The sequence below is a fragment of the Spea bombifrons genome, chromosome 8 (genome assembly GCF_027358695.1).
Source record: "Spea bombifrons isolate aSpeBom1 chromosome 8, aSpeBom1.2.pri, whole genome shotgun sequence".
NCBI classification, from domain to species: domain Eukaryota; kingdom Metazoa; phylum Chordata; class Amphibia; order Anura; family Pelobatidae; genus Spea; species Spea bombifrons.
In genome coordinates this window covers 3,974,388-3,995,693 of record NC_071094.1, presented here as the reverse complement: position 1 = coordinate 3,995,693, position 21,306 = coordinate 3,974,388, and the positions used below count along the sequence as shown (strand labels likewise).

The 21,306-nt window shown below is 37.1% G+C and overlaps 1 protein-coding gene across 4 annotated transcripts in view; it reads right to left on the bottom strand.

Annotated features, from left to right (window-relative positions):
- The window catches only part of DAB2IP (DAB2 interacting protein), a 211,840-nt gene that overhangs the window by 142,173 nt on the left and 48,361 nt on the right, over window positions 1-21,306 (bottom strand). For 2 of the 4 annotated variants that reach the window (XM_053472613.1, XM_053472611.1), the window contains one exon: window positions 10,811-10,914. In XM_053472613.1, coding sequence (XP_053328588.1) covers window positions 10,811-10,879 — 69 coding nt within the window. In that variant the 5' untranslated portion in view covers window positions 10,880-10,914. Of the gene's footprint in view, window positions 1-10,810; window positions 10,915-21,306 lie in introns of those variants that run through there. The other 2 variants (XM_053472610.1, XM_053472612.1) reach the window with 2 other exon arrangements.

Here is a 21,306-nt window from a genome sequence, read left to right as displayed (position 1 = left end):
GAGGCCATGTTCTAATGCACAAAATGCAAGATTTTAACCTTATTTCATTACTGGACTTTATAACATAGCACAGGATAACAGCTTAGCAGGCAGATAGAGGTGTGAACTCAAAGGAGACACGCACTATTTTTTTTTATTCCTCATAACAAAAAATATTTTTAAAAATATTGCTCAGTTTTCTTTTTTGCCCCAATGTTTTCAGGCAGCTGCATATCAGCCGTTTGTATGATTCTCGCTCTGTTACCTGATCCCCGATCTACTAAACCCCCAACTCCTTATCATACTGCATTTTGGAAAACAATAGAATGTCTCAGTCTTAATCACCCAGCTGGAGACTCTGATTATGAAAGTCTATGGAGGAACGGACTTCATTAGCATTGCCATAAAGCATCACCTCAGTGTGGTCTTTGAGCCGGGGAAGTCACCCAAAATATCACATGGCTGAGAGCAACGGCGGCCTCCAGCTCTGCAGATAAAGGGAGTTTATCGGAACAAAATGAGATAAAACCAGGTTTTTCTCAATGCCGACCGACATTACTGTACAAAATTGCATGGAATAGCTAAACCTGCCCCAAAAGTCCTATTTGAGGCCTGGAGAACATGGCACCCATCTTCCTAGGTGGTGGACCTCTGATTACATTATGAAAATTTGGAACTACTAGTTTTTCCTACTTAGCTTGGTCCTCTAGACTCGTCTATCCCCAGAAGGACACTGATTACAACTCATCCCCCAATCCAACAGGAATTAGTCACGTCTTATCCACAAAGAAGTAAAGTACATAAGTGTTCCTGAAATCCTGGAATCCATAAGTGTCTTCCTACCATGTATCCAGACGAAGACAATCCCAAGAGGTTGTAGCACTTGCCTAAGATCTTGAGGGTCATACCTACAGACTTCCAAGACACCCTGGGTCCTTACTGTGTCCTGGTTTGGCCATTTGCATCATCCCCGGCAAGCTTGGCAAACCTTTTTTTTTTCCATCTTACTGAAATCAGTTGAGGAATCAAATAAAACTTCCAAATTGCGAAATATACCGACGTCTTAGAATCTTAGACATCTTCAGAAGGTGTCCACTACTCCTGTAAAATGCATACATCAAAGAAAATAAGCCTTAAACCGTTATTGCTTTTATCCTCAAAGTGGAGGTAGAAATGAGTTCACTTTTCCATGTCAGAATCTCATATATTATACAAAGTTAAAACGTGATGATAGAATGAATTGTCAGGTTTTATATGATAATTATTCGGCACGTCATAATATTCTTTCACTTGTACGCCCGGGTGAACAGCAGCACATATAAAAGAGCCACTGGGACCTCAAAGGAAATAAAAAATGATAAATCCAGACGTGCCATGAAAAAAAAAAGTCCTTTATAATAAACCAGTTTCCAGAATAGATTGGTAGCAGAATAAGGCTGCCAACGTAGAGAAATATCAAAAAGATTGGACAGAGGAATGATATTTGGCATAAGACAAAGAGGGCCACTCCAATGTTGTTAGAATTCATACTTTTTTTGTAACTATAAAATAATATATTATTCAGGTCACTTACGTCAATAAATTTACAGAACGACCAAAGAACACCTAAATTACTGAATTTCTTATTGGGCGATCAGGCTCCATGTAAAGCACCTTGGCCATCAACACTATGGAAGGTTGTGCTGAGTCGACATGGTCCTCCATGGTTTTGTGCCGGGATATGATGTCATATCCCAACACCCACTAGGTGTAGGGCAGCGCCGAAGGAAAATACGGCACTGCTGAGGTTCACCATTGAAGGCTGTCACTTGCTATCTGTCAGTCACATTGGTCTCCCAAACTTAACTTCCTCACTGCTTTATGGAACAAAAGCAATTTGTTCCATAAAGCCTAGACACGAGCATATCTGGGAGCCCTCCCTTGCAGGATGTGGGCAGGAGGTCCCGCTGGTGTCAGTTGGCGGTCTCACTGGCGTCGGCGAGAGTTCCCACTGACGTTGAGGGACACACAGTTGTTGGACTGGGAAATGGGCAGGGAGTCGGGCACTGCTCCCGCGGCCCAGAGTTTTCTGGTGATGGCCCGGAGACCCAGAGAAGCGGCACTTCTCCTGGAGTCTTTGGGTGAAACCCTCTGTAACACAACCACATTCTCCCACATACCAAATAAAATATGTTTTAAAAGTATCCCGTGATCCTGCCAAGATTACTGTATGGGGGTACACATGGCAAAAGTCCCCGCAACTCAACTTTCCAGGTTCCAAGACTTTTTAATACAATTCAATAAAATGAAGATCTGTGGGTTTGATCAAAGAAATTTAGATAAGAGCTTTACACCCAGAAAAAGACAGAAAAAAAAAGTAAATAACAAATACAAAAAAAATAAATAAAACAAATACAAAACAGCCAAATGTCACCAATAAAACAAAAAGATGTCTGCACAGTTAGTCACAGAAAATATATATCAAGACACATTAAAGTATAACTTTTAAATTCCAGTAATCTAAATATCCAGGAACCGCTTTGCTTCGATAACACATGACCCCGCTGGCAGGCCGCGCCGAATTACAGAATGCTTTTAGCAGAATTTAATGATTTTTTCAATAGTGCTAAATGAAAGAGTCCAAATTAAAGCAGCATATTTAAAAAGAAAGAAAAAAAAATCAAACATTTTCAGGGTAATTGTATTGTAATTGTTACTAGTTTATTGGGGTTAAGGTTCTATCCTCCATAATAGCCAGAGGCTCTGAGAATTGATTTACATTTTAAGGAATTTAATGGCGTCAATTAACCACATAACCTAGAATGACATTCAATCCAGAGGACAGCACTGGTAGTAAAGTATGGTCTAGTATGGGGTAAGTTATATCCACGTCTGGGAACTCGCACCAGGTCCTTAGGGGTGACATAGCCTGGAGTTGACTCCTTCATATTTTACTATAATTTCACGATATCTGAACATTCCAATTCTCACTGCCATACCGTAAACCCCTGCTTGAATGCAGGTGACTTCATTCAGAATATCCTTCTCATGTTTTCATAAAAACCTTTATGAAGAACCATTTGGTCGCCGCCATTAGTGCGTCATCCCAACAGAATCTTTGTGATGGACTATCAAAGGGTTAATATTTGAAGGCTCTCAGGGCCAACTCCTTTAAAAAGCCCCAATGGGATGCATATTTGTGTAAAAGAAAACTCTGGCAAAGAGGTTTATTCACTAAACAATTAATTTAAGGTCAACTGCTGCAACAGAAACACCTTTTATCTTGAGCAATTTAGCGGTGTTATGAACGGCCAGCCTCGTTGACTTCTCCTGCAAGAAGGGCTGAGATGATCATTAACAAAGAATAATTCATTTGGAACTCATACATAATTCTCTCTCTGATGACATATGATGACATCACTAGTTTTCATCCTTTAGATGCAGTGACGTGCCTTCTTACCTTCTCCCTGACCAATTAGATGTTTATGGAATCCATCCTTTGAGTATCTCCTTGTTTTTAATTTTAAATTAGAATATTATTTTGCCTTTACTACCCAAAAACATTCCAAAGTCTTCAAAAATAACGGAAAACTCAACACAACATCCTGAAAGTAATTTGCGTATAATTTTTTTTCTCTGCAGCTAGCACAGTCATATTAATTCCATCTCAGCTGACAATTTAATGATAATGGTTTTCTCTTTGCATATCATTTGATGGAATGTTTTGAATTTAAAGAAATCCAATTCCAAAAAAAAAAATACAAATTTAAAAAAAAAAGAGAGAAATTAAAGCAGATGCCCTAATTCATACGCTTTAAGACCAAAATGACTGTAATTTTTATTCCTGCTTTAAATTGTTTGGTAAACATTTAGATTTCAATTAAAGAAAGAAGGGTCGGTTTAAAATTAACTGCTGAAATTCTACGAAAGTAACAACAACAAAAATCCTCAAACAAATTAAACTATTAAATTTAAAATAGAATTTACAATCTGCCATCAAAGAGAGAAATGTCGCCGGAACCATCAAGTAAACTGTTCAGAGACAAAAGTCCATGTTTGTTAAAAATCCACTAAAAAATTTAAGAGGCAATTATTATATTGCTAAATATTACAATATTTACAAAAAATGAATACCATATTATAAAGTACAAAGAACAACCCTGAACTTACAAATATGTGAATTTATTCAATGATGTGTATATGAATAAATGGTAAATTCTAACATGGAAAGGGCTAAAATAAAACTATTCATGAGAAATTCTTAAATTAAGGATTAAGTGATTTAGAAATTAGAAACATTATTCAAATTTCAGCCAATGGAAAAAAATGCAAACTATCCATTATAAATAAAACATTGATATATAAATAAAAAATTACATATTTCTTACAATTTTGGATTTTTACGTTAACCTCAGCTGGCCTCCCAATTCAAACCTTCGATTGGAATGATGGCCTTTAACCGTAGAATGGTGGCCTTAACCAGCCTTTCTTCTTGGATATTTTAACGAAACCCCAGGTTCCTTTGCTTCTTCTCCCATTCTAAGGCATTGTTGGTAGCTCATGAGGTCATGTTTGGGCTCTGCCCAGCTTCTGCCCCTTTGGTCTGTCTCTTTTGATGTAGCATTTAACGTCACATAACCTAGTGGAGGAGGTCAAACCCAAGATGTCCAACCGAGCTTTCCAAGATACCGTTGGTGCACGAATCTTAAGGTACTAAGAGGCATAAAATAACTATGAATGGAGAAGTAAACCACGTTCCACCATCATGGTGGCTTGTTTTTTACCCCACTCTTCTGCTTTCTTCTCTATACAATTCCAGACCTCTCTTACAATTCAAAAGGGGTGTCAAAATGTGTTAATTTTACAAAACAGAGATTAGAGTTATTTAGCATCAAAAATAATGATAATAGTTTGCCTGGCTCCCTAGTATTATCTTGACCAAATCATTTAGAAGATCATTACTATCTAATTAAATATTCAATTTTATAATGGAACATAGGGCTTTTTTTTTGGAGATGTAAAACATTTGTCTAGTGCCAGAAAGAATGTCATTGATGTATCTGTGTCCACTATCATCTGCTTCGCGTGATAAAGTACCAAAAAAAGAGAAACAATTAAATTAGATATTTAAAGGGATCTAAGATCTACCTAAAATAATCACCAAAGACCAAAATTAGTGATGACATTTTCGGCCAGATGAAATATTAAGCCATAATGGCATTTCCGAGTCTCCTCTCGGTGGGGGATGGTGGAATTTTTTTTTTGCGTCAGATGCAGCCATGGGCATATTAACCAAGCATGGGTTATATTAAAATCCAAATATAACATATCCCAGGTTATTACATAAAAATGTATATTTTAATAAATATGACAATTATTTTTTGTTCTTGTGATGGTTTAAAAAAATATTTAAACTTATTATTATTATGTGAAATTCATTTCTAAAACTAATAAAAAATAGTGGTTTTTTTAAGTTTATGAATCTAAAGGCCAGTGGAAAAGGCGAGTTGCTATGGAGATTCTGTGTACATTTCATAAGCTGGAATTTAGAAGAATAAGAAAATATTGAGCCGAATAGATGTGTCATTATTAAAATTTTATACAGGTTTGGAAACTTAAATTATGAAACCTTTATATGTCAATAATATGTTTGATTTTGATTTTTTTATTTTTTTTTTTGCAGAATTATTGAACTATTTTTTTTTTGATGGGTAAATAGAAGCTTTTTGTAAAATCTAACAATTTTATTATTTCTGATAATTAGTGCAAATATTACCATAATTACAGTGTTCATTTAGCACTGCTATCAAGGTGTATACAGCATATGCACAGAGATGCCCCTAGAGCAACTCTCTTGCCCCACCTGCTGGCCAGCAGGTAAATTTAACAGGTCTGTATAGCCCAGAGGAAGTCTTTTGCCCAGGGAGTGGTATACCCAATCCCAAATTTATATGAAAGACATTATGGGATTGAGGAACCCAGATGGACTTGGATGGGATAGTGGGTGACTGATAACCACCATTAACCCTTCACATACTGTGCCCGTCACGAGCTGGGGTATATAAAGTCTATTTGCATTTGGAACTGAAAATGTCATGTGGGCATACCTGGGAACTCTCCATGTCTGACCCGGGGACCCCGGGAGACGCCCTGTTTCACGGGGTCTCTAGGTCGCTTTTCTCTTTTGTTCAGACAGGGGAGAAGCATTTGGCCATGTTCCCTCCCCGTTCATATCATCTACTCCTCGCCCACCTAATGCCATCTGAGGCTAGCCACGCTTCCACAGGTGGCTAACGCACACCTTTACAAAGCCACTCCCCCAATAGAGGGGGGGCTCTCTATGGCCCACCCTGCAACGTTCCCAGGTATGCAAGCGGGTGACGTGTTACATCGCAGGTTGTACAGGTTTTAGAAAAAAAGTGTTTAATTACATTTTTCAAAAAAGTATTTTCTTTAAATATAAATAAAAGATAAATCTAACATTAAGAGCTCAGAATGTTTGCTGGGTATGAGGGGATCGCAGGGTTCTACAGCCCTAAAAGCCCCGATAATGTGTATAGAAACAGCAGGAAACGGCTTTATAAATTAAACGGGGTAAATAAACCCCATTATTCTTCTTCTAAATACACCACTCAGTTACAAAAATATCTACCAACAAGCCAGAAACTCCATAAAAAGTCCTGGTAAAGCCCTGCCCCTGGCCACACCTCTAACCACACCCCCTAAAAGAAAAGTATTCCTTTTTTGACTATTTGGAACATCAGGAGGTATGGACTGATAATAGTCCCTGTTCTTGATTGACCTGGACAATATGGGGCAAGCATTACGGGGCATAATTTTAATAATTCTAGCATGATGGGGCATAATTCTAATAATTAACCGTCGAATGAGAAATGTAACAAACTGATTTCTCACAAAGAATTCATAACAGGAAAAATGTTTTTCTTGGTTTTTTAGTCTATGAATATTTCATCACAATACTGAAGCCGTTGAGAAAAAAACGGGGGGAAAACTGCAAACTCTAAACACAAGAAAACTGCCAAAAAAAAGAAACAGAACAGCAGAATATATATTTCTGTATTTTGCCCGAGGCAGATTCTAGAAGAGTTCGAAGTTATTCAATGTCTACGAGCAACCGTACGGAGAACATCATCTGGACTAAGCAGGTGAGACATATCCTCTTCTGCTTGCACAAATGTGCTGAATAATTAAACAGCTCAAAGTAAAAGGAGAAATTCTAATGAAAAGCTAATGAAATGAAAATTGATCTTTCACCCAAAAGTAACTTGAAATTTATCACCATGTTTAACGAGTTTTTTTTTAGGAGAATCTTGTGACTCTGACTGCCTTTTGGTGTTGTATTTGTAGGTATGTATGGACACATTGTATGGATCAAACTGTTGGCCATCTTGTAACCTTCATTATTTATCTCCTAATTAAGCCTTCTTTTTGTTTTGAAGACCCCAACAAGGTTCCTCTAAAACCAGATTAACTTGGAAGATCCTAATAATCTGAACTGTTAAGGTTACTGCAGTTCGTTTTGGGGTTTGTTTCGGTATTTGAATAGTGGGCAGACAACTAGAAATGACCAAAATCTCTCAAGTCGGTGACGTTGGAACTGGAATGATGTCCAACTGGGATTAAAGCTTTACTAGTGATTAAAAATTAAATACATTGTGACAAATTTACTGAAATATCTTAGAATTGTGTGATTCCGAGAATCAAACCAATGTGTTTTTTTAATCTGCAAATCCTTTGATTTCCGTCAATTATTTTTTAATAATTTTCCCATTTTAACGTAATAAGCCCATATTTGATCATACGCTGCCCATTTTCTACCTATACTGGGCTACCATATTTTTTTATGGGCAGTAGTTCTTGTAAATGGGTAAAGCCTGTGATGTAAATAGGACCCAGGTCTGTATTGCAGAACTAATCTACTATATCAAAATCCACAAAACTTTATTAATTCTTTACGACAAAGTGCAACCTGGTTCAAGAGACAAATAGAAGGAAAGAACACTCAACGCGTTTCACACTTCGTTATCAAATCATAATATCATGGTGTTGGGTATACTCCGTTCTTTTCAAGAAATACATTCCAGGAACCCAAAAATTATATATTTAGGAAGTTGAACAGAAAACTTTTCCAAATTGTTCCAGACGCTGGTGAAAAGGAACCGACCTTTACAAGGTTAAAAAAAAAACAAAAAAAAAAACCAATAAAATAAAAAAATATATAGATTTTTTTAAAATAGAGTTTTGGTATCAACAGTGAGGTTCATAAAAATAAATATTTTATATAATATTTTATATATAATATAGATTTAATTACAAACACATCTGCTGCTAAAATTAATAACCATAAATGATTAAGTTAGAATAAATCACTTTCATAACATCAGGCACATAAAGGACACGTCCGTGAATTTGTCATACGTTAACCAGCAGAAAATCAGATCTTGAAGCATGACCTTGCACAAAATTTCTTTTTAATTAGATCAGGTTTTTTTTATTTTTTTTATTTCATCACTTAACGAAGAAAGTACAATGCAGGGAGATATGACATGAATCTGCGTTAAGTTACATTTATTACTCATAGCATCAACTTCACATTAATTAAATCCATTATAATTGCATATTACCGTTACTTCATGCGTTTCCTTTACAGTTGACAAAAAAACAGCAGAAAATCTTATTTGAAGGCTGCGACAGAGTAGATTTTGTAGCTAATTAGCACGGAATTGGTCAGCCTTGAGTGTGTGTTGGTATTCTGGCTAGTGAATGTAAAGAAAAAATCTAAATCTCCGGCCTTGATAGACAGAAACACAATTAATTTCCTAAATCCCGTGCACCAATTACCAAGAAATGGGAAAATCAAAAATGTATTCAGAATCCAAATTCTGCAATGTTTTTAAGAAAAAAATAATAATATTTAAAAAAATTTAACAGATTTTAGCCAAACTTAAAAGCCATTGGAAGCATTTAGATCACATGTCACACCAGGAAGGTAGAAATGGTAAAGCCTATAGAGAAAGGAATTCAGGTGCATCATGGGAAAATATATAAGGAAAAGAGATCGATAGCTTGGAGATCCATTGATTAGAGTGAATACATTTTTTTAGTTTTATTTTTGATAATTTAATCTTTTTGTATCCAAACTTTAAGGCCATTATAAAATTCTATAACGCTTTTTAGGGAAAAATAATTTAAACCGTGAACTTGTTTTTTTTTTTTTTAGATAATTTAGCAAATTTTAGTCAAACTATAAGGCTACCTAAAGGTAGTATTCAAGTATTAAAGTGAATAATTATAAAATTGCTACTCTAAAGCAAATATCTGCAATATTTTTAGAAAAAAATGAATAATTTAAATTTTCAGCCTGGTTCCCCCCCCATAATTTAACATATTTAGCCAAACTTTATTGTCATTTTAAAAGTTTTATATTTTCATTAAATAAAGTACTCTGAAGCCAAACTTATTTTTTATCAGATAAAACATTAGAAAGAAAAAGCACGGCCTATAAGAAAAAGGAAATTAGAGGCACCATGGGAAATTTTCGAAGCCAAAGAGAGACGTGAAGATGCCTTACTAAAAAGTGAACAATTTTAAAGTAAATGATTATAAAATGGTTATTTTTATTAAATACATTATTCTGAAATAAAGAAATCTTTTTAGAATAAAATTAACAGTTTAATATGTTACCGAAAGTGAACAATTTTGAATTAAATAATTATAAATATATAATAAAAATATAATATTGTAATTCGACCAGAGAGTTTTATTTTTATTTTGAAATAAGGCATGTTAAGGTTACAAAGAGGTTTTATGATGTCGAAATCGGGCATAAAGGGTGACTATGAGGATGTGACATCACAACACATATGGCGTCATGCATGATGTCATTGCTTTTTCGCTAATATGTTCTAATTGGCTACTTTGAAATATATTTAATGTATTCCTTGTGTTTTAAGCATATTTTTTATTATTTTTATTAAGCAGAACATTTTTTTACTCTATATAGAAGGGTAATTTAGGTGAATTGTGTTCTAATTGTGTTTTTCTATTCAGTTGAATGATGGTCTGATTTATAATGCTATACGTATATCAGTGTATATCACTTTCCATGTATCTTACACAAAAGAATGGATCTTAGGTTTCTACCTGACTTTCAACGATGAGATGTTTCATCCGTTCAAGGTCAGATTTATAGCTAGCGTTTTCCCATAAAGCTCTGGGGGGCCGTGAACGGAGCTGGGAGTACTACACGTGGACAGGTCAGCGTTATATCTGTCCGAACAACCAAACCGCTGAACTGAGATAACACTTAAAGTGATCTTTTATTGATTACTTAAGTGGGAAGAAATAGACATCATCATGGAAACCCGCGCAAAATCCATGAAGTCTTGCAGGGACAAGGTCAATAAAACTGTACGTGGGAGACATGAGAAAACAAGGTAGAATCGCCGTCATAAACCATCTATTATCTTTTATTGGTGGAACCTGGGGTTTGATGAGTCAAAATTAAAAGTACATTCGAGGAAATTGAGCAGGAGATCTTTCTAATTGAATTGTGACCCTTCAAAATATTAGCTTATCGTCAAGAACATTCTATGGCGGACTGTATCGGTTACAATAATGGTCCTGATGGTGGACCTCATGGAATTCCTACTGATCGGAAGTTAAAGATAGCATTAGTTGGGGCGGTTGTATTCAACCAAGATTTCCGTCTATGACATACTAATTAAAAATATACATTTAGGGAAGGTTGTGTAGATATTCTCCGTTAAGGAGAACAATATCCAGCACACAGAACTCAGCACACAGAAAAGATAGCAAGCGGCATATATACCGTGACTCGGAATGGCGTGGTAGCCGTTTGTTCCATGGTGGGACTCTTATCGGAGGCGCTTCCGGGCATGCTGCGTCTCCTGCCTGGTTTTTCTGGAGGCGATTCTGGAGAAGGAGAGAGAATAAATAAAAACATTAGGTTAAATCACCATATCCATATTATGTGTGGGAGCGTTGACTATCATAATATCTGGAAACGTTGGGTGGCCAGTGGCCAGGATAACTTACTCTTACTTTAATTCTGATCAAATTGTTGTGTTGGGTAGGAGCATTGGGGTTCCATGTTTGGTAAGCGGGTATAGGGCAGGGAATGAGGGGCAAACTAGACAAAGTATCTAAAAACACTCTAAAAACACTAGAAAAAGTGTCTCGAAGGTCTGGCAGACAGTTGTCAAGCCCTGAAGCACTCAAGCCAAACCAAAGGTTTAGAAGGTTACCTTTATGGGTCCAGCAATAACAGGTAGTCATGTTTCTTGTGTTCCACAAAAATAACAAGTTAGTATTACAACCTATTTGGGGATTTGTTGGCCAATAAACAACCATTGTCTTAACATTTATTGAGCATTAAAATTAACACAAAACTATGATTCTGTAGGCAAAAGGCTTTCCCAAGTTATGTAGCTTTGACAAACTTTTACTCCTTGTATTCACAAAATAGAAAGAGTCTTTAGTCGGAGTCTATTGAGCCAACATGGAAAAATATGAAGAATATAGAAGCTTCTGGGACCTCTGAGGTCTCTCCTTTGACCTCAGAATGGCCAAGAAGAGCCAACAAGAGCCATATTAGTCGGCTAATTCTATACCATGCTCCTATCAATGAACGGTTGACAGAGAAAAAGGGAAAATGACTCAATTTTCACAAGAGATGGAATTTTTTTTAAACTAAAAGAACGAAGCCTGTACTTGAACATTAAATTACACCGTAGAACGACTCAGAAGCAGTTGAAAGGAAATCACATTCTGTTAAAACATCACAACTAAGGGAATAGAGATTTATCTGCTGTTTCGGAGAAGAAATGACCACTTTTAACGTTGTATTTTTAGTGCTCGTGTTAAAGTTCTTTTGCCCTTGTTTAAAATCAAGGAACTATTATTTCTTTTTTTCCCCCACAGAGAATATCAAAAGAAATATATTCTTATAGAAAGAAAAGGAATATATATATATATATATACTCGGCAGTTCAAAAGTTTGGGGTCACTTAGAAATTTCCTTGTTTTTCAAAGAAAAGCAAAATCTGTCCAACATGAAATGATCAATCAGAAATCCAGAGCAGACGGGGTTAATGTTGTATATGACTGTTGTAGCTGGAAACGGCTGATTTTTAAAGGAATATATTCATAGGCGTTCATCACTCTTTATCATCACTCCTGTGTTCCAACGGCCCTTTATCACTCCCATCACTCCTGTGCTCCAATGGCCCTTTATCACTCCCATCACTCTTGTGTTCCAATTGCCCTTTATCACTCCCATCACTCCTGCGTTCCAATTGCCCTTTATCACTCCCATCGCTCCTGTGTTCCAATGGCACGTTGTGTTCGCTGATCCAAGTTTAAGTTTAAAATGCTAATTTATCAAGGTGTTGCATCATATTTATCCAACTGAATTTGGAGAAATCACCAAAAAAAACCACTGAATTATTATTTTTTTTTTTGCATTGATCTAAAATTATCTTTTTTTTTCCATAATACAGACCAAAGGGATCAATTAAAAACATTTAAGTATTTCAACAACCATTAAAATTGACAAAGGATGTAAAGTGTTTTGATTGTTTTATGTTCATTTCTTTGAATTGGCGACTGATAGCTCCAGTTTCCCCAAATGTCCCATTTCTATTATTATTATTGACGTATATAGCGCCACCATATTCCGCAGGGCTGTACAATGGGTAAGCAGTACATAACAAGCAGCGCATCATATCAATCTGCACAAAAGGTAACGAGGGCCCTGCTCAAAGGAGCTTACAATCTAAAAGTGTCACGGGGATACTATAAGAATAGACATATACGTTACTCGCTGAAATGAGAGTAATTTCCCTAAATGAAAAAAAAAACCTAAATTTAATTTGTAAATGTCAAAAAAAAAGGAATGTTTATTGTGTGCTTTGTATTCAGAGCAACAGCTGTTAGTTAAGGTAAAAGATTCAGCCGGCATAGAACTCCTTCTGTCGGTTTTGAAAACCCAAAGGGAGGCGGACGGACAGAAGCCATTGATTTGCGATTCTTGCGCGATTCGGCACCAGATGGTACCCGAATACATCGAGGCCAACCTGAGTCGCAACAAACTGCTTTATGGCTTTGAAAGGCAGATGAATGGGAGATACCGTCAGAGCTAATGAGTTTAAAATCATTTTTTTTTGGTACACAGAGAGAATCTTCTATGCTGTGTAAATCAGTAGCTTGCTTGTTACAAGCTGCAAATGATATGAAATGCGTTAATTAGCTGGGGAGGAAAAAGAAACAAAACACATGAGTTTCGGAGGCGAGTTTTAAAAAAGTGTATAGGAAGCCTCAGCTCAGATTTTCGGGTGTTCTTGCACATTAAATTGAAAGTAATGCTATATTATTAGGCCAGAAAACAAATATTATTGTTATTTTCATTCTATTCCTCAACCCCCAATGTTTCAAATGACCAAAAAGGACGTTTATTTTGTAATGGGTGTGCTTAGGGGTGTGGTTGGGGGCGGGTCTTTATAGATTATAGATTTTTTTAATACAATTTAGTAGGGCATATAGAAGAAGAGTAATGCGGTTTAATTTATAAAGCCATTCCTGCTGTTTCTATACACATTATTGGGGCGTTTAGGGCTGTAGGACCCTGTGATACCCTCATACCCAGCAAACATTCTGACCTCCTAGAAAAGAGGGGCATCAGGGGAGGAAAGAGGGGCAACAGGGAAGAAAGAGGGGCATAGGGATTTGTTCATGCTCTTAAGGGAGGAGGATGCCGTAGAGTAAAACAACAATCCTATGAACAAAGTATGAGTTTTTATTTATTGATGCATTCATTCATTCATTCATTTATTCATTCATTCATTTGGTATCTTTGTTATGGATTCTATAAGCCATCTGTACAAAGTTGTATATAAAGTTTAGCACTTAGTTTATAAATATTTATTCATCCCCCAGCGCTATTGTATACAACGCATGAGCCATAATACGTTATAAAAGAAACTTATGTAGAATGATTTTCTGGGTCAGTTACACTAAATTGTAAGTACCGGTATATTCAGAATATTGAGAGTAACACAATCAAATATCTTCAGAATACAGCACATATTTCCTTGTGTCCTTGAGTCAAGTAGCGTCCTAAAGTATTCTCCTTATTGCTTCTTAGAGTTATAGTGATAACGGCAGACCTGTTGCCATGGAGATGTTCTTTTAGAACACGGACCTACGATTGGTTGTCTCTCTTGGTTATTTTGTGACAAGTATTGGGAATGACAAGATTTCCGCATTTTGGTTCATTGTTTTATTTTATCCTGCTCAGCACCCCAGGAAAGTATACATTTTTCGAAGCACAGGGTGTTTCTCTAGGGGGTAGAGATGCCATTATAGTAACCGAAATTAACTTGTCCCAAGAATGTATACAGCCATCTTACTATAGATTTTGGGAATTGCCTTCATGCATAGACTTCTTTGGATTATTTGTAGTGATTTAGCAGACCCTTAATTCTAAAAAAGAGACCTCCAACCATGTTTAGAACAGATGAATCTAGTGCTGTATTAATGTTTGGCACCAGTCACCCCCCATCACGCCACCATCCATGATCACCATCCAGGATATGACATCATACCCCGGCACTTTTAATGAGCCAGTTGGGCAGATCAGTGATCTTTTACATGGTCCAATTAGCAGTGGCACTACAGGCATCCTGATTGGCCAGTAGGGTGATCGACTTCCTGCTTTGCGGTAGAGGGGATGCCACCCCCCCCCCGGAGATCTGCCACTGGGTGGAATAAAGGTTCTAAGATATGAGATGCAGAAAACCGTCACAGGTAGTGATTGGGTGGATCCAAAAAAACTTCTAAAAAATATCCCTTTTTCTAGATCCCCATCCAGAAACTTGTCGACTTCGAAAATTATCCTAAATCCACCGCATAAATACTTCTGGACGTCTCTTTGACGCACAAATACACAGACATGAGAATAAAAGTCGCCCGTTATTAGCAAACACTCAAACTGCCACATAACAGCAAGGGCACAACAACAATCCACATGTGTTGTGTTTTAATTGCGCTACCAGACACAAGCCGCTCGACCCTTTCTGCTTTTGTTTTTTTTATTCTAACTTTTTGTTATTATTTTGTAACAGCTTGTGATTTCTTTGATACACGACTTAACCCTTTCAGCAGTTTCCGAAAGCGTTAGATGCCAGAGGAGGAAGCTACGCAAGTGGCGACCAATGGGTTAATTTATTTAGGAGGTTTTCAGAAGAATCTGACCCTTTCATAAATTGGAGACAAGACAATGGGGAGGAGGGAGAGTTGAACATGCAGGGATAGCGTCCACGTGACTTTAACAACGTTGTTCTGAAATCCGAGGGCATTAACCCCTGTTCTAATCATCTAAAATATAACCATTATTTTTGTGTATAATTACCGTGCGGAATAATGCGTTAATGATGAGAGAATAAAAACTCCCACCGCTAATATGGGTAATGTCTCATTAGCTTCCATGAATTAAAAGCAGAGAAGTGAGCCTGGGTTACAGTAGGTTTGAAAACAATTATAATGAAAATAATAATTCAAATAAAAAATAAGTCAAATAAAAGAAGACAAAAAGAAAGGATTAACATGTAGATCCGCAAGGCATTCCATCATACTTTTTTTTCTATAGATGACATGATCTGTTTTATATGGGCATATTGGATGCATTTCTAATGTATTTGGCATGTATACCTTGCTGGGAGGCTACCTGACGTCACCTGTTGTTAATACGCCCCCAGTGGCCAGACATGGAATTGCATCCTACTAAAAAAGTGATTATAATCATTACACCCGGAAGAAGTGTAGGGTGGGGAGTTAAGCAATATTTCATCAATAATTAAATATATTAGAACCAATTAGTTTTCTGAGACACTCAGGACTGGAGTTACCAGCAACGGTTTTTTTTGTGAAGGACATTTGACTAAATGCCCCAAAAGAAAAAAATTAGGTTGGCAGCCCTGTTACCATTTTATTCCATTTCTTTGTAAACTAAGACACGGGGGGGGGGGGATACAATAAGAGGAACCTTCTATTGCACCGTCGCTGGATGTTCTTGTGCAACCCAACTGCCTGAATCACCCCGAACTCACCAAAGCATTGGTCTGCAGAGTGCAAAGTGTTAATTATATTTTGTGTGATTCAGCATTTTCCCCCAGAGGATAGAATATTAATTTTTTGTAAATATCTTGTTTTATTTTAAAAATCCAAACAGGTCAACCCCCCCAAAAACCCCATTTATTCTGATATATGATCATTAAGTGCATTTAAGAAGAATACCTATAATTTGTGCTTTTCAGTGATCCGGTCCATCTACTGCTGAATTTAACACAATTGCAACTAAATGCAGCATTCGAGGCGTCATTTCTGATTCTGTAGAATGTCCAAACACTTCTCCGAAATAACGTTTTAATCAAGTCAAATACTGGCTCATTCTTCATTTTTGCCAGGGACAATTGTCATGTGACACAAAATAAAGGTGCTGATAGGTTGTTGCCATGAAGACTTGAAAAGCATCTTAAAAGGGTTAATTGTGCAAATGAAAGGCTGCAAAGTCACATAAAAAGTCTCAGTAAGACACTGCCCCTCCGTTAACCACACCCACTAAAATAAAACTGTCCTTATTTGGAACTCAAAAAGTTGGTGGGTGTGGCTTTATATCAAATGGCTGCATGCCTCCCCTTTAAGACCAAAGGAAGAGGAAGTAGAAGAAGAAAATAATAGGCAAAAATTAATGCTTTATTTAAACTCTTAGAATATCTTTCAGCTGAGAAAAGATTGAAACTAATTATTTATTCAGCGGATATTTGTAATTGGCATCCAAGTTTCAAAAGGAACTTTCTTCTGACATGCAGACTCTAGAAAATATGATTTTTCTGCTGCCAAATGGGAAAAAAAAATAAATGATTGATGAACTAATATTCAGGGGGGGGGGGGAAATCCCAGTAATAATAACACACACCAGAAATTACAGATTGAGGTCTGAAAATGCTTTTTGTGTTAAAAAAAAAAATAGTTATTTTGCGTTTTATTTTCTTTTAGGCCGAAGATTGCAATGAGCGTTTTCCGTGTTGACCTGAATGGTACATCTAAAATTACAGCTGCCAGAAAAAGAGTCTAGCAAATTGAGAAGTATTTTAGAAGTGAGATGATTACAATTTCAGCCGAGGAGGAAGGCAAAATAGGTGTTAGTTTGGTGGTTTAGTTTGAACACATTAGCTCAGATGGAGATGGATGCAGCTCGGTGGGAAGTCTCGACACATTTTTTTTTTCTTAGTTTAAAAGTTTTAAAAAAAAAAAGTTAAAAAGTTCAAGGCAGGGGTAAAGCAAAAATACAACCATGGGAAAGTCGCTTGGAGCCGTAGATCGCATTAGCAGATGTGGTTCTAATGCATCTCCTAAGTTCCAATGAGGTGTGGCAACTATGTATGTGGGGGGGGCAGTAAAATGTCAACGCTTCGAGTCTTGTGAGATATAAAGTTAGACACTGATTTTATGGGAAACGTCTCGGGTGTCCCTGTTTAGTTTGGTCGGTCCCTCTTGGGGACCCAAATTCCTGATGCACCTCTTTTCTAGAAACTCATAATGTCCCCAATAATATCAGGAAATGGGTTTTCTAAAGAGTCCACCACCAAAAAAGACACTTGGGCATACCCACCAACATGTGTGAAAAGTGGGACACCTTCATTGGGAGGTGTTGCTAGAGACAGGGTAGTGATGGGGCTAGAGGCAGGGTGGCGATGGGGCTAGAGGCAGGGTGGCTATGGGGCTAGAGGCAGGTCAAGGCAACCTTCTTGCCTTACCTTTCGCATTGTAATGAGGCCAAACGTTTCATTATGCTGTGAGGTGGCCATGTGGAAGCTGTGATTTGGATCTGTGATGTTGATTCATTTCACAGCTCAGTGGGCAGTCAGGACCCCCCAAATGGTCCATGATATCCACATCAACAGCAGGACAGTGTAGCTGCTCAGCAAGACAGAAGAACAGTGCCCATAATCAATACTGTCCTGTAGAAAGCGGGACAGTTGGGTGGTATGCTCGGGATATATGTTTATATACGCACAGACATCCACATCTAATTCTAGAGGCATCCCATGCAAACACATCATTCCTAGAGCTCGGATATTAGCTAGGCATTAGTAAAATTGCTAATCACCTCCATCCAGCTCATTAAACATGCCTCTCTGGATAATGAACACAAAGTGTCGCCTACTCCGCAATTTCCTACGACCTCCGAAGCGCGCGTGGTCCGACGGCAACCCACATTAGTTCCGAGTTTAATGACCTGTTTCTTTAACAAAGAGGCATAAACAGCATCCAGTAATGGTCAGAAGTGAGAGGCCGAGACAGCTTGACATATTTTAAAACAGATTCTGGCTCAGACGCAGTTGACTTGATTAAATCTGGAGTGGATATTCCCACCGGTAATTAACTCTGTGTTATAAAGGTCACGGATGCTTCAGGCTTTGGACAGTCTTACAATGTTGACTAAAGTTCTGCTATAGAATTTCTTCTCTGGCTTTGATTCCAGTAATAAGAATTGAAGTGATAAGAGTCATTGATTAATTTAAGATATTATCTCCGTGAAAGGATTCTGGTTACTTTTTAGAATGAATGAGAACTTACTTGGGAAGACTAAGCGGTCCCGGCACTTGAGGATCAGTGGCCACCAAATGACGTACATGCTGCTGTTGGTTGGATACACGTGGCAGCATGTAACGTTTATGCTTGTGTTATATAATATACATAACTCATGAGTTCTACAGGAGTATGTAAGGGCAAAAATATATCTTCACTAAGGAGTGGATTGGCAAATTTCATCGGTGGAAGCAAACCCATCCCTGTTGCCCAATAATACAGCAGCCAATTAACACAAACACATCTGGAACCTGGTCTTACTGAAAAAGGTGGCTGCTTCTGCCCCACCTCCACTGACCAGAGATGGTCATTGCATCAAGGACCACAGCAAGGATACAGTCAAAGAGGACCTTCTGAATTACTCTTTCTGACCCACATACCCATGTCCCTCACATTGCCGGCACTTAACGAGCGTACTTAATACAATGGAAGCAGAAGCTTGGCAGACGTAGGCTCTCCACCATACTATTTCTTACGTAGGGTGCCACTTCCCGTCTCAACCTTGACCGGCAATAAATACCTCAGACTCGTACTTGTGCAGTTACACCCATTCTGGATGGATATGTCTGTGCGTGGGACATGGCAGAAAGTGGTGGGTCTTCCAATGTGTCATAATTATGAAAACACAACTTCACAAAAGTTAAGTAAACTCTTTTTGTTTTAGCTCGTGAGAACGTTGCAACCACAAGATTCCAACTAGTTCCCTTTCAATTTACGATGATAGTCCAGAAGTTGCCTGAACCTTGTTTATCTAGATGTAGAATGTGGCAGTTTTTTTTTCTACAAATACACTTTGTGAAGTTCCAACATTGTGAGTGTATTATTTCCAGAAATAACACACGTGACAAATGTGGAAATCAATGTCAAAGAAACGTAATGTCAATGAGGAAAGAGAGAGAGAGAGGTGAGGAAAGAGGACAGGAAGTAGACATTATCTGCTTTATTAGTTTTTCCTGGTCTCGTGTTGGCCAAAAGGTCCTGCCAGGACATCAACCAGACGCCTAAAAGTAACACACATACATAAGGGGAGAAGGGGCCACAGGAGAGGAAAAATGGGCCACAGATGAGGAAAGAGAGGGGCCATAGGGATATGGGACCTACAGATGGACTGGTTAAAACAAACAAAGGATCTTGGGAGGTGCACACTAACCAGGTCTATTTGTGGTGGGATTTCTTTCACCGGTCTGCGATACCCAGTTACTAAGCTAGACCTACTTTATTCAACTCGAGCAAAGCCGTTCTCTTTTCTAGCTCATCCATCTCAACATCACCCCAAGAACACTACCGAAAAACGCTACCTTATTGAATCTCATTCTTCTGTATTAGAGACATGAGTTTCTTGGCAGGATGGCTACATAATAACTTTTAATTTAATATCGTTCCATTCCGACTTAACGGTAACAACCAATAAAAACGAGGACTTGTTATTCTTTTTGTAAAAATTCTGCCTTGAATTCATTAAGTTGTCACTAAAATATTTATGATGTTTATCTCATTTTGAAAGCAACAAAGAAAAAAAAATAATAATAATAAGCAGATGATAAATTTTCCCTAAACCCCCCCCCAGCCCCCCAACCGCTTATCATTAAAATGGTATCCTAAGGGCTAGCAACGAGATTTGACAATGTAATTGCGACGGTGAGTGTGTAAGGCATGGGGGCTATTATACTCAATAATGGTGGGGGGCCTCATAATATAATATAAATACCCCCGTATGTGAATTTAGTTTTAGTTCGAAGAATAAAACGTCAGCTCAGCGGACAATTTTATATTAGATCCATCCATCACCGTTGTCATCCGGCAAAGATTTTCGTGGTGCTTTTTAAATATAGCCGCTATCCAATATGCATATTTCACCAGAAATTAACCGAGGGTGGTCTTCGAGTTAAAACAGTAAGTTCTGAAGGTGGCAATCAATTATCCGCATCCGCTAGACTTATTTTATCTGTGCTTTAAGAATAAAAGCGATGTAAAAGATGAGCGTAATTAGATGTTATTACCACTTCCATTTAAACACCAACTAGTTCCATGGCGTACTTACGATAAAACAGAAAAAAGACAGAAACGACATATTTTATATAGTTTAAAACAACCTGAATATATTATATATATATATATTATATATATATATATATATATATATATATATATATATTAGCGTTCTAAATAAGAACACTATTTCCATTAGACTTCCCTTTTAAAATTCCGTTCTAGATTAATATGTTCTAGAAGATCACCCAAGAATAGTCTATCAATAACTCTTTATATTGTGGGGCTTATAACCTTTCCCCCCTTGTAAATAATTCTACATGCACAGAGTATAAAAAAATGACTATTGCTAAAAACGCAAGATTTGGGTTTTAAAAAAAAAAAGACTTTATAGTGTCTGAAGAGTTGAAATAGTTTTTTTTTCTGAAAATAAACAGCTTTTGGGCAAGATCTCGTCGACTAGTTCAAACAATTTGCAAATTCCTACTTTATCTGTTATTCTTGGCAAAGAAGAAAGTGTTGTAAATGTCAAAAAAAAATCGGCATTGCTCACTTTTGAAGCTGCCATTTTTTTAAAGCATCTGCACATTCTTTTTTTTCAGATTTAATATTTAATAATAATATAAAATGTAGATAAATATATATATATATAATATAAACATTAAT